Here is a 13,110-nt window from a genome sequence, read left to right as displayed (position 1 = left end):
CAGGTCACGTTATAAATTTCTTATATAAGAGAGAGATGTAGAGCGAGCCTGCAATGCGACCTCTGTCAGGTCGCTTTAAGGAACACCTGCATGCTCTTCCAATTCAGAACCCCTGAAGCAGGGTTGCCTGGCTGCAGCAGAGGCCAGGGGTCATTGTTTTCTTGGAAGTGGAGCGTGGGGGGCCAGGAGGGAGGGGATTAGGGCAGGTCCCAGTGGGAATCCCCCCCTCCCTCTGAGCCCTCTTTTTTCCCCCTGCTTACTTCCCAGAGACCCAGAGATTACGTCCCTTGTTCCCAAAGAGGGGGTCAGGTATGTTTAGAAATTGGCCAGAAAGGCAAGGAACTGAGGTGTGAATGTGAAAAGCCTCTCCAGGCAGGAGAGGAGGAGAGGGAGTCTCCAGGATCCCAGGCAGGTGTGTGCTGGGGGTCTAGAATCACTGGGGATGGGGTGTTTGGGGTCCAGAGTCCTGAGTTCTCATGCCTGGGTGAAGGACAGAGTTTGGTGTTTGGGGATGAGAGAGCTGGACTCCAGGGCTCCTGATGGCGATGAATCTGCAAACAGGCTGCTGGGTCCCTAACCAGTGTTGGTGCTGGAATTCGGGCTGCCTGGGTCCAGGGGAAAATTTAAAGCTTAAGGTCAGGTGTCGGAGGGCAGAATCCATTGGGATGTTGGGTCTGGGTCCTGAGCCCTCGTTTTGCTTCTCCAGGATGTCTCGGGAGAGTGATGTATGGAAGAAAGAGTGAGTGGGGGAAATGGGATGGGCAGGGGTGGAGATGGGGGTGCAAGGGGGAGCTCAAAGTTTGATTTTGCCCACACCTACTCAGCTCTGGTCTCATAATGATGTCTGCAGGTTCAGCACATCAGCCTTGAAGGAAGGGGCTGGGGGCTTGGACTTCTGGGTCCTAGCTAAAGGGAGGGAGCTACAGATGAGGACTCCTGGGTCTGAAAGAGGAAGGGATGGGGGGGTTGAGTCTTGGGACAGGAGGCGCCTGGGATTTCTGACTCCTGGATTTTAGACAGGCCAGTGCTGCAAGAAAGAGCTTCAGAACGGGTGGAGCAGGCTCAGGTTCTGCCTCTGCTGTGACCTCACAAGTGTTCAGAACCCTAAGTTGGGTGGGGAAAGAAGCGGAGGGGCTCTTGGGCAACTGGTGTGCCCTGCTTGCTGTCACTCTGAGCCTGCACCTCTCTTAGGGCCCTGGGGGATGAGTTTGCCGCCATGAGGCTGCAGAAGCTGGAACAGCAGGTACTGTGCTCAAGAATCCTGCCACCCCCCTCTTCCATCTTCCATACCTCCCCAGGAGCCCCATCTCCAGGACTTGCTCCAGGACTCCTAGTCCTTGTTGGCTTTCTCAGAGCCTCAAGTTTTGCAATTGGGAAATGAGAAAATAGGAATTCAGGATCCTCAAGAAGCAAACCAGGATGATGAGACTCCAAAATTTCTAAGGAACAAGGGTTCTGGAGAGCAGGGCTCCTAGCTTCTGGGGGAGGAGGGTCCTGGGGGCCTGGACTCCTAGATCTAAGGAAGGAGTTGCTGAGGGACTGAAGGCCTGGAACTCTCCCACCGATGCAGGACTCCCCTTGCCCCAGGTCTCCGTTCACCCCTGTCTTCCTAAACCCCCCAATAAACCTTTTTCCCGCTCCCGCAGCGGCGGCTGTTTGAGAAGAAGCAGCGACGGAAGCGCCAAGAGCCCCTCATGGTTCAGGCCAATCCTGACGCTCCCCTGCGGCCCCGGCGACCGCGGCGGCGGGAGGAGCGCTTCTCGGGTGACAGCGGTGAGGAAAGGTTCCCAGGGTCGGGCAGGAGCACAGGCCTGGAGGGGAGGGGTTTCTGGGAGTGCGGGGCCTAAAGAGCTTAGAGGGGAGGAACCTGGAGGAGCTCTGGGTGGGGACCCAGTAGAGCAGGGGGGCGGGGCCTAACAGAACCCTTGGGCGGAGCCCAGGAGAGTCAGAGAGCAGGTCCTGTGAGGGTCCAGGGACCGGACCTGTGAGAGTTCGGGGGCGGGGCCCGGGAGAGCGGGTGTGCCGGGTGTGATGCAACTAGAGGTGGGGACCGAAAGAGCCCTGTGATTGGGCTTGTTAGAGCTCTCGGGCGGAGCCTGGGAGAACGGGGGACCGCCCAGAGAGTGCTGGGGCGGGGCCTGGGGGAGCTGGGGGCGGGGTCTGGAAAAGGGCCAGGATGCAGTTAGACGGAACCCTCAGGGCTGATGCAGGCAAAGCCCCAGGGCCGGGCCTAGGTAATTTAGAGCCGAGGTACTGGAGAGCCCCTGTGAGATTGTTTACACACGGAATCGCTACAGTTTAGCCGTAGGGCTGTGCTTTGAATCTTGGGATGCAGTTAGGGTTTTTGAGTGAGTCTCGGGGGTTTTGGTAGTCGGTCAATCAGGGGACCGTGTCTGGGAGACCAGTGACGAGGTGGATCTTCTCAGAGGACCAGAATGTGTACATCGTGTTAATGGGCCTCGCATCACACTTTCTCCCAGGCCCCGGGAACCCTTTCCTTCAGGAGAAGGTGCCAGAGGCACATCTGCGCCCTGGTGCCCACAGTGTGCTGGGCATCCTGAGCTGCGTTGGAGATGGCAGTGGCGAGCGTCGCCCCCTGGTGTCGTCTGCAGAAGCCGGTAATCTCAACGCATTGGGCCGCCTATACAGTACGACTCCGCTCCCACTAGAACCCTGGAGTCTGAAACCTAAGTCCTTGTTCTCCAAAGGATCCCTCCGGGCCCCGTTATCCTTCACAGCAAGGAGTCCAAGTCCTGAATCTTCTCCTTCTCCAACACCCAGGAGTCTGAATCTCCAGCCCTTTCCTCCCCCAGTATTCAGAAATCCAGTTTCCAGTCCCCCTCCCTATCCTGACTACCAGAGAGTTCCGACCCGGAGTTGGAGGAAGTCTCCGTGGAGGATGTTCCTGCCTCTCCACCTGCTTATGAAGAGCCTCCAGGGACTCGGCGCAGGGGTTGGCCAGCCCGCCAACAGCCTGGTAATTTCGAGGACATTGGGTGAAATCTGGCCCCCTGGTCCATGTGGCAAATCCTCCCCCTTTTTTGTAACAGCTCTATTGAGCTACATTTCACATACTATACAATTCACTCATTTAATGTTCACAATTCCATGGTTTTGCAGCATTTTGGAATATTATCATCGTCCACAAAAGAAAACCCTATGCCTTTTTATCAGTCACCACCCCCCCACCCCCACCCCCATTTCTCCCAGACCTAAGTAGCAACTAATCTAATTTGTCTCTTTAGATTTGCCTATTCTGGACATTTCATATATAGGATAATACAGTATATAATCTTTTGTGATTGGCTTTTTTTTGCTTAGCTTGCTTGCAATGTTCATCTATGTTGCAGCATTATCAGTATTTCATTCTTTTTTATTTCTTAATAATATTCCATTGTGGTGACAGTCCCTTTTATTCTTATGACACGACCAATCATTTCAGTAACAGGACTCTGGGTTATCACCCTCCAACTCCGCTCTCCCCTCCCATTTTAGTTCCCTAGTCTCCTGGATGCTCTCTCTGGGACAAGGGAAAGGGAGGACTCTAACCCCTCCCTGTCCTTAGATCCAAAGCAGTCCGAGACTTCTCAGCTTGTATAGACCCCTGGTGCACGTGGGGGAGGAGGAGGATCTGGCAAGAGAGGTTGATGAGAAACTAGGGGTCGGAAACGCAGGAGTTCTGGCCTTCTCCAGCTAGCACTGATGCCCTTTCCCGAGCTCCTGGGACCCAGGTGTCCTGAGCTCAGTCTTCTTAGGGCTTCTTTCACCCTTTAGGGGGCACTGCTGAGGACAAGAGCGAATCCCAGCATGTTGGAGATGAATGCAGGGTGCCCAGTCCGAGACCAAATCCTGGAATGGACGGTGATGGGGGCCATGGAGACTTGACCTCCAACAAGGTGGGAGGTGGCACAGGCAATAAGGATATAGGAGGAGGATGGCTAGTTTCGGACTCTAGGGGAGGCGGGGCACTAAAATTCTGCAGCCCAATCAAGGGCCCTTTTTACTGGTGAGTGGAACTTGTTATGTTTGGGCTAGCAGAGGCTCTATGTGTGCACCATTTATTGAGTCCAAGTAGAGGATTTGAATTGATGCGAGCATATACATTAAAACCCAGCCTACCGAAAGGCAGCGAGCTTTGGAGGGGGTGAAACAGTGATAGGAAAGGGCCAGTTGGCACTCACTTTGGTATTGATGAAAGTGAGATAGTTTCAGTTGAGTGGATCTGCGCGTTATTATATGTTATCTAGACCCGATGAATACTGGTATTGGAATGGGCAGTGCTTTCAAAGGGATTGTCCAATCGGTAGGTGGAATGGGTGTGGCTGCAGAGGGAGGCATATGGTGCTGGCCAATCAACAGATGAAGAGGGCTTGGCGGGGTGGGCCCTTGAACGTTCTGGCCAATCAGCAGGTGGCTGAGATGTTTGACCAATAGACAGAAAACTTGGTCGAGAGAGGGCGTAACCCTGAGCTGGGATGGCCAATCCCTAGTTGGCAAGGCGGGGGGAGGCCGGGTCTCAGCCGTCCCTCCACTTGACTTTGGCTCGCGGGCTAGGGCGAAGACCTGGAAGAGAAGAAAGAGGAGTCGGAATCTACAGTGAGGAACTCCCCAGAGGCGGCCGACGAAGACGTTTCCGAGGCCCCGGAAGGCGCGGGCGGCGCGGGCAACAGCGATGTGGGGAGCTCGTCCCGCTCGCCTCCCCACGCCCCAGGCCCTCGGCTGGGCGAGGACATGGAAGCGTATGTGCTGCGGCCGGCGCTGCGCGGTCGCACGGTGCAGTGTCGCATCAGCCGCGACAAGCGTGGGGTAGACAAGGGCATGTTCCCTTTCTACTATCTCTACCTGGAGGCGGCCGACGGTCGGAAGGTGCGGTCTGGCAGCCTCGGAAGCAAGTCCCACCTCCCAGGGGCAAGTCCCGCCCCTCTCTGAGCTAGGTCAAGACTTACGCAAATCCAGGCCTTGCTCGTAATTGAACTAGGACTGGTCAGCTCCAACGCCAAGCCCCGCCCCTCACAGAGCTAGGCTTCTTTCGTCTCAGAGCCCTCCCCATCCCATAACCCAGCCGTGTCCACTCTCGAGGTCGGCCCGCCTTTCTCAGTTAGGCCACGCCCTCTCAGGGTCCCAAACCCGACTCCTTACAGACACTCTCCTGGTATTGGCCCCGTCTTTTTTTTTGTTTGTTTTTTTGTTTTTGGCACACGGGCTTAGTTGCTCCGCATGTGGGATCTTCCTGGAGCTGGGATCGAACCCGTGACCGCCGCATTGGCAGGCGGATTCTTAACCACTGCGCCACCTAGGAAGCCCTGGCCCTGTCTTTGTTGGTCCAAGTCTGGCCCCTCAGTGAGCCTTCTTGTTATCAGGCCCCACCCAATCCTGAGACAGGCCTCTCCTTTCAGGAACCAAGCCCCTCCCTTCTCGGATTTTTCCTTCATAGCCAAGCTATGCCACTCTCAGTCTGACCATTCCACTCTCATGAGTGGCGGTCTCTCAATTACTCATTCTCTCCCAGAAAGAGGTATTTCCCCTACCAGTGCCAGACCTAGTTTTCCCGGATGAAATACCTACTAAAGTCCTGCTGCAATGTTCCAAGTGAGGCTCTTCCCTATTCTCCAAAGCCAGGCTCTGCCTGCCAGGCAGACTTAACCCCAACCCTGGACCCAATGGCCAAAGGAATCAGGGGGAGGTGTGAAATGAATCTCCCCATTCAGGACCCAGCTGATGACTTCCTTCAGTGAGAATCGCATCTCCCAGCAAGCCTTGGGATGCTTATTACTCCATTACCCTTTCCTCTGTCTTGGGGACACGGTGTTTCCTTGTCTTTGGACCCCCTAGCCCTAGCCAGATACCAGAAATCGATTCTAATGAGCTGTTTCTCGCATCCACAGCACTTCCTTCTGGCTGGGCGCAAGAGAAAAAGGAGCAAGACCTCTAATTACCTCATCTCCCTGGACCCTACAGACCTGTCTCGGGATGGGGACAATTTTGTGGGCAAAGTCAGGTGGGCAGACTTTTGATGTGTGTGATAAACAGGTGGCAGAGGGCCAGGGGGTTGTGGTGGGGGGGAAGGGGACAATTGAATTACATTTCCCAGCAGGCCATAGTACAAGTTCCATCTGCTCTAGAACTTTTTCTCTTAGGGACTGACAGGTTTTGTATTTCTTCAAGTTGTAACCCCAGGGTTGTTGGGAATAGAACTGAAGGCTTTGGAGCAGAGGCTGGCATTTAAGACATTTGACCTCTTGAGAGGCAAGGGGCTGGGACTCCTACGTTCTTGTGGGAGAAGAGGGCTGGGATCTGTGAGTTCTTTCATTTTAGAGGAAAGAGCATTCCCAAAGGGCCAAGGCAGGAGGCTAAAAATCATTGCTCACCAAAGAAAGAGGGGGCTGGGACTGGATGCCTGGAACATGAGTGTTTTGTAGAGGATTGATCGAGAGAGTTGATGAGATGACATGGGAAAGCAGTTAATGTACAGCAGAACAGGAATATTATTTTTATTCTATTACTTTACACTTTCCTCCTGGAGCAGATCTAATATCTTGGGCACCAAGTTCACCATCTTTGATAATGGGGTGAATCCGGAAAGGAAGAATTTTGTCCTGGATACTGCTCGGATCAGGGAGGAGCTGGGGGCTGTGTGCTATGTGAGTGTCCGGGAGACAAGAGAGGGTGGAGCCGGACGGTGGAGGGAGGGGAAAAAGAACCAAGCCAAATGGAGCATACTACTCCTAGGAGACCAATGTCTTGGGATTTCGAGGGCCCCGGAAAATGACCGTGATCATTCCAGGAATCGACGCCCAAAACCAGAGAATCAGTGTCCAGCCACAAAATGTGAGTCCGCCAAGGTTGAGTATGTCTGGGTGAATTGGGGAGGAAGGGCTGGGGGACTGGCCACAGGTCCTAAGGGGAGAGGGGGCTGATGGGTTGCATAAGGTCACAGATGAAGCCAGGAGGACGTCGTCAAAATTCTGTTTCTCAGGAAGGAGAGACTAGTGACTCAAAATTCTGCCTCCGTTGGAAAAATAGCTGGTTGGTAGGTGGTTAACCACGCCCCGTACTTTACCCTCTAGGAACAGGAGTCGCTACTTAGTCGCCTCCAACAGGGGGCCAGCCAGGGGCTGGTCCTGCTGCAAAATAAAGCCCCATCGTGGAGCGAGGAGAGCGGCGCCTACGTGCTCAATTTTCATGGTCGCGTCACTAGGGCCTCGGTCAAGAACTTCCAGATCGTGCATCCGGATGACCGTGAGCTCCTAGGAACCGGTTTACCTGGGCAAGGGGGGCAGAGCAGGATGAGAACTATTTCTCCCATTAGCACTTAAGCGTTTTTCTAGGTAGGGCTAACTCCGCGCTATTGCAAAGCCTATTGGGAAGTGTAGTTTACCTGACTGAGTTTACACTTTCGGGATTTCGGGAATAGTAAGGGCTCCGCACAGCCTCTCGGGAGTTGTAGTTCTCGCGGCTCAGAGGCCTGCGGTAGGGAAATGACACCCCCTAGGCTTAGTTCCTGACTTCCTCCTCAGCGGACTACCTGGTGCTCCAGTTCGGTCGCGTAGCCCCAGACACGTTCACCATGGACTTCCGCTTCCCACTTTGTCCGCTCCAAGCCTTCGCCATCTGCTTGTCCAGTTTCGATGGGAAGCTGGCATGTGAGTAATTCAATGAAATACTCTCATCAGCTTCTGTGCCTGCTTATTGGGAGAAAGGGCCCCAGCGTGCCTTCTTTTGCACCAGTTTACTAATAACCAACACTTATCAGACGCCGCCTGGGTGCCCCGTCCTGTGCTCTAGGGAGTGGGGTATATGCGGCAGCACTTGCTCTCTTGAAATCACAGTCTGATCATGGCGGATGGGTCTTCACAAAAAAATCAAAATGCCCGTCTGCTGTGAAGGAGGAAAGCACACAAGTTGGCTGGGACAGAGCAAGGCATCTCTTTAAAAAAAAGATTTTCATACTACATCTTGAAGAATCAGAAGGAACTAGCTGAGCCAGTAGGGTCAGAGATGGGAACATCAGGCAGTAGCCACAGCTCATACAAAGGTCTTTTTTTTTTTTCTTTTTAATTTTATTTGGCCATGCTGCGCAGCATGCGGGATCACAGTTCCCCCAACCAGAAATCCAACCTGTGTCCCCTGCCTTGTGAGCGTAGTCTTAACCACTGGGCCACCAGGGAAGTCCCTCATACAAAGGTCTTAAGGTGGAAGGGGGCTTAGTCGTTTTTGGAATGAAAGGGTAATGTAGCAGGAGCATGGGGAACCAATGGGGGGGTGTATATGAGGTTGGACAGGGTGCAGGACATTTGGGCCACTCTTGTTTGAACTGGTGAGAAGAGCTGCAGAAGTAAAGTAGTAGGATGGGTAATTGAAGATATGAGTGGATGAGCATCAGAATAATTACAATACTAGCCCACACATATGTTATTTGACAAACTTTTTAAAAAATAATTTATTTATTTATTGGCTGCATTGGGTCTTCGTTGCTGCGCGTAGGCTTTCTCTAGTTGCATCAAGTGGGGGCTACTCTTTGTTGCAGTGTGCTGGCTTCTCATTGCCGTGACTTCTCTTATTGGGGAGCACAGGCTCTAGGCACGTGGGCTCAGTAGTTGTGGCTCGCGGGCTGTAGAGCACAGGCTCAATAGTTGTGACACAAGGGCTTAGTTGCTCTGCAGCATATGGGATCTTCCTGGACCAGGGATCAAACCCGTGTGCCCTGAATTGGCAGGCAGATTCTTAACCACTGCGCCACCAGGGAAGTCCTGACAAATATTGTTTTAACTATGACTTCCTTTGAGGCCTTAGAAACTCATAAGGTATGTACAATTGTTAGCCACATTTTACAGATAAGGAAACTGAGTCTGTGGACACAGGATTTATAAATGTGAAATCAGGCACATTTATAAATGTGAAAGCCTTAAGGAACTCACCACATCTGCCAGTAGGAGGATGAGTCTTTGTATTCCAGGGACACACAGAAAACTGGAGCTTAACCCTTTTTTAGGAATTAGTGAGTCTTGCTCCCAGCCCCCTTGGGGAGATAACTGTCCTAGGTTTAATAAAATTTAGGCAGAAGCCATGGAACAATGACCAGACCCACCAGTCAGTTCAAAAGAAGCTTCAGGATGGGAAGAGGCAAATTCAAGGGATGATGGGAAATGTAGTTTATCCTCTATTGAGGCGCTCACCTTTATGCTGTTCCCCCCACCCCCAAAATGTCCTGGGGACCCAGGAGTAGTGGATACTGTCAATTCAGACACACACGGAGACGCTGCTCACTACAAAAAGCTTTATTCCTTATATAAACCAACACTTAAAAAAAATAAATAGTTAACAACATGAAAACAACTTCATATTAGCCACGCCTCCCAGTGAGGTCCAGGCAAGGAGACACACAAGGAGGGGAGGAAGAAACCAGAGCATGGTTCAAGGGCGTGGCCTGGATGGGGGACATTGGTAAGGTCTGGGTAGGGGCAGCTATGGTGGCCAGAGAAGTGGGAGGGTTCCCAAGACGTGCCCAGGCTCTGGCCCGGGCGGCAGGGGTGAGGTAGGGGCCCAGCTCCTCTTGGGCCTGGGCGATGCGTCGTGCGAAGCGGCTGCGATCCCGGGCGAACTGCTCCCAGGGGCCTCTGCGGGCAGCCTGGGCCGGTCCTGCCCAGACAGCCAGGAGGTGAACGGAGACCTTCTCAGAGAAGTGCACCTGGAGGTGGATCGGCACAGATGTGGGGAGACATAGAGATACAGACACAACATACAAACAGCCACAGGTGTGGGGGAGGGGAGGGCGGGGAGTGGGGAGGGAAGGGGAGAGAGAGACAGAGAGAGAACCAAACAAAAACTGGTTACGCAACAACACTTTGTTATCTGGCTAGTCACTGCCTGCCAGCAGATCCTCCATCTGACTCACTGAAGGTGGACGTGATTCCCTGGGGCTGACATAAGCACAGCTGCTCTTTCCTCCCACAGGGGCCCAGCCTCTTGCAAAGGATTGCATTACAGTGAACACAGCCCTCCCAACGGAGCTCACATGCAACCCTCTGGAACACGGGGGACCCAGGAGTCAGAGCCTCCAGCCCTTTGGCCCTCAGGCCCAGGAACTCCAGCTCCCACCCCTCTCCTCCCTAACTTCAAGTATCTGAGCCCTCAGCACCCACCTTTCTGGTCTTTAGGGGAGGCTCAGGGTCCTGATGGCTGGTGGGCGTCTCTGCAGACTTGAGCCGCCTCTGTAGTCGGAGGGGCAGCCGAGGAGGAGACCAGGGAGGTGGCGGCTTCTCTCCAGGTAAATAGATGGCCACTCGGAAGGGGCAGGGCTCAGTTTCTTCCCACTCCACAGCAGCTTCCCGTCCCTCTGTTTCCCCTCCAGGCTGATGCATCCAGTCCCTGAGGAGGGCACTCTGGCCCTGAAGGGGGGGACTTGGTCCCAAGTCGGCTGCTTCTGATTCATCATCTTCGTCCTCGTTCTCATCCTCCTCCTCCTCTTCCTCCTCTGTGTCTTCTCCTGGTCGATACACCCAGGCCCTCAGGAAGGCACTTGTGGGAGGGATGGAAGAGAAAACCTCAGATTCTCCCTCCTCTTCAGCTGCTTCTGAATCACTCTCCTCCTCCTCCTCCTCTTCCTCCTCCTCTGTGTCCTCTCCTGGTCGATACACCCAGGCCCTCAGGAAGGCACTTGTGGGTGGGATGGAAGAGGAAGCCTCAGATTCTCCCCCCTCTTCAGCTGCTTCTGAATCACTGTCCTCCTCCTCCTCCTCTTCCTCCTCCTCTGTGTCCTCTCCTGGTCGATACACCCAGGCCCTCAGGAAGGCACTTGTGGGTGGGATGGAAGAGGAAGCCTCAGCTGCTCCTGAATCACTGTCCTCATCCTCCTCTTCCTCTGTGATCTTACTGCATCCATGCTGCCAGGTCCTGAGTGGGGACCTCTGGGCTAGAACTGAGGAGTGTGGCTCTGGCTCAGCTTCTCCTTTCTCAGCCTTTCTGTCCTCCTCCTCCTCCTCGGGCTCCTCTCCTGAACACCACTCCCAGGCCCTGAGGTGGGAGCCTGCAGATGAGGGGGAAATGGAAGTCTTCGTGGCTGCTTTATTCTCTGTTCTTTCTTCCTCTGTGTCTCCACCCACCGGGCGGCACACCCAAGCTCTGGGCTTGGATCTCAGAGCTAAGGGAGAGGCAGATGTTCTAGGAGCTTCTTTATTTGCAGCTTCTCCATCCTCCTCCTCCCCTGGACAACACTCCCAGTGTGACAGAGGAATAGAGAACGTGATCACGTGCTTATCTTCAGTAACCTCTTCCTTAGATTCTTCCTCTTCAGGAAGGTCTTGCAGCGATGTTATCAGAAGGCTGGGGGACAGGGGAGCAGGCTGGCCATCCATAAATTCACTTCCCTGCTCTCTAGGGACACTGGTTGCTTCTTCCCCTCCATACTCCTCCTCATTATCGTCTGAAAGTCCCCAGCTTTCCAGAAGAGAACACTCAGCTTTCAGGTCAGGGCAGGCCCCCTGGGATGCTTCTCCATCCTCCTCAGCAGCTCCAGTGTCTCCAGTCTCCTCTTGGGGGTGCCTGCCCCAGGGGGCATGGTGAGTGGCCGCAGAAGACTTAGCTTCTCCCTGCTCTGCTCCAGTTACTGTTTCCACCAACCAGGGCTCTGGAGGTCCTGGGCCTCTCAGGCGGCTCCAGGCCCGACTGAGAAGACCCATCAGCGGGGACAGGAGGAAAAAGGGGTGGGTATCCCTCCAGGGGGCAGGCTGATGGGGCGCTTGGCCTGGGGCCATCTGTCTAGGCTGCGGAAAAGGGAGGAAAAAAAGGAATCGAGTTTAGAAGCCATTTAGGGCATAGCAGCCGAGGATGAATGACCCTGAGTCACAGCAACGGAAATAGTAACACAAATAGCAACAGGAGAGTCCCTGCCCCACATTCCTTTCTGATCCCGGCCGCTCCCATCTCTGTCCCTTGTTTCCCCGCCCCTTCTCGCAACATCCAGGAGTCTGGGTCCCCAATTTCTCTGTCCTTACCCCAACAAGCCCCCAGCACCTTCTCCTCTCAGACCCATAAGTCCTAGTCCCAAGAAGCGACAACACAGGTCCTCTACTTGCTTCTCTTGGGGACAAAGTCCTAGTCCCTGCTTCTCGCACCCTCCTGAGGATCGACAAATCAGGCCCCCATCACCCTCATCCCTCAGAGACTCAAAATTCAAAAAAAAAAAGTTCCGATTCCCTATAGCTCCGTCATTGGGACCCAAGTGTCTGGCTCCCAGACCCCTCCTCCCTCTGGCTCAGGCCTCCAAGTTCCCAATTCCTTCCGCTTCCTAAGTCCGAGCCTTGGGGGTTCATCCCACCCCTCCAGACACAAGAGTTCAGGTTCCCAGGCCCTGCTTAGGACCCAGGAGTCCGGGCCCCGAACCCTCCTAATTTCGGAACCCGGAAGTCCGAGCTCCCTCCTCGTAACTGACCAGGAGTCTGACCCAAGTCCCCAATCCCCGGGGGACTTAGGTGTTCCGATCCCCCCCAACTCACCGGTTCGGGACTGTGCGTCACCCTGAGGGCAGGAGCGCCGGCTGGGGCTGCCACAAGCGATCACAGGTTCGGACGGCTCGGGAGGCCAGTGCGTTCATCTCGCCCTCCGTCGTCGGGCTCGGGGACTCAAGTTGTCACCGGCTGCTGAAAGCGCTGTCGCGACAAACGGACGCAGGATCGCGCAGGGAGACGCATATAAACAAACAGCCTGGAAACAACTGGTTTGTGCTGACGCTACCCGCGGGGGTTTTTATAGGCAAACGCAGCCAGACGTGCTGACGTCAAGGGGGGAGGCGGGGTTTCGGAACGTAAACGTGAAGAACCGAACGGAAAACAAGTTCGGACTTCTCGCGGAGATTCCGGGTTTCGCGGAGATTCCGGCGGTGGAGATTCCAAGCGTGGCCACGCCCCAGGCAAGCGAGCTGTCACTCAAACGCGTGAACTGCTTAAGCGGCGCGGGAGCTCGCTTCACCCCTGTTCCAAGGCAAATGCCTCCCCTCGCGTTTAACCAGCAGGCCCCCGTCTAGAGTCTCCCACTTTCCCATCCGGTCGGCTTCCTACCCAGGGTGGGAGAGTATGATTGTTTCCATTTCACAGATGGGGAAACTGAGGCTTA

General features: G+C 54.4%; 2 protein-coding genes across 2 annotated transcripts; one reads left to right on the top strand and one right to left on the bottom strand.

Moving 5' to 3' along the window:
* The first annotated feature begins 1,190 nt into the window (after positions 1-1,190).
* TULP2 (TUB like protein 2) lies at positions 1,191-7,672 on the top strand. Its single transcript, XM_057711850.1, has 11 exons — positions 1,191-1,243; positions 1,647-1,773; positions 2,481-2,618; positions 2,861-2,977; positions 3,775-3,896; positions 4,555-4,866; positions 5,886-5,998; positions 6,527-6,641; positions 6,730-6,828; positions 7,068-7,239; positions 7,518-7,672. Exons 1-11 carry the CDS (start codon positions 1,217-1,219, stop codon positions 7,649-7,651), a joined length of 1,476 nt encoding a protein of 491 aa, XP_057567833.1. The 5' UTR covers positions 1,191-1,216; the 3' UTR covers positions 7,652-7,672.
* A 1,591-nt stretch (positions 7,673-9,263) lies between these two features.
* Positions 9,264-12,707, bottom strand: PPP1R15A (protein phosphatase 1 regulatory subunit 15A). The gene is made up of 3 exons (XM_057711849.1): positions 12,495-12,707; positions 10,143-11,762; positions 9,264-9,688 (listed from the first exon to the last, which is right to left on the bottom strand). Exons 2-3 carry the CDS (start codon positions 11,751-11,753, stop codon positions 9,344-9,346), a joined length of 1,956 nt encoding a protein of 651 aa, XP_057567832.1. The 5' UTR covers positions 11,754-11,762; positions 12,495-12,707; the 3' UTR covers positions 9,264-9,343.
* Between the last annotated feature and the right edge of the window lie 403 nt (positions 12,708-13,110).

The sequence above is a fragment of the Hippopotamus amphibius genome, chromosome 16, assembly GCF_030028045.1.
Source record: "Hippopotamus amphibius kiboko isolate mHipAmp2 chromosome 16, mHipAmp2.hap2, whole genome shotgun sequence".
NCBI classification, from domain to species: Eukaryota; Metazoa; Chordata; class Mammalia; order Artiodactyla; family Hippopotamidae; genus Hippopotamus; species Hippopotamus amphibius.
This window is presented reverse-complemented; position numbering and strand designations above follow the sequence as displayed.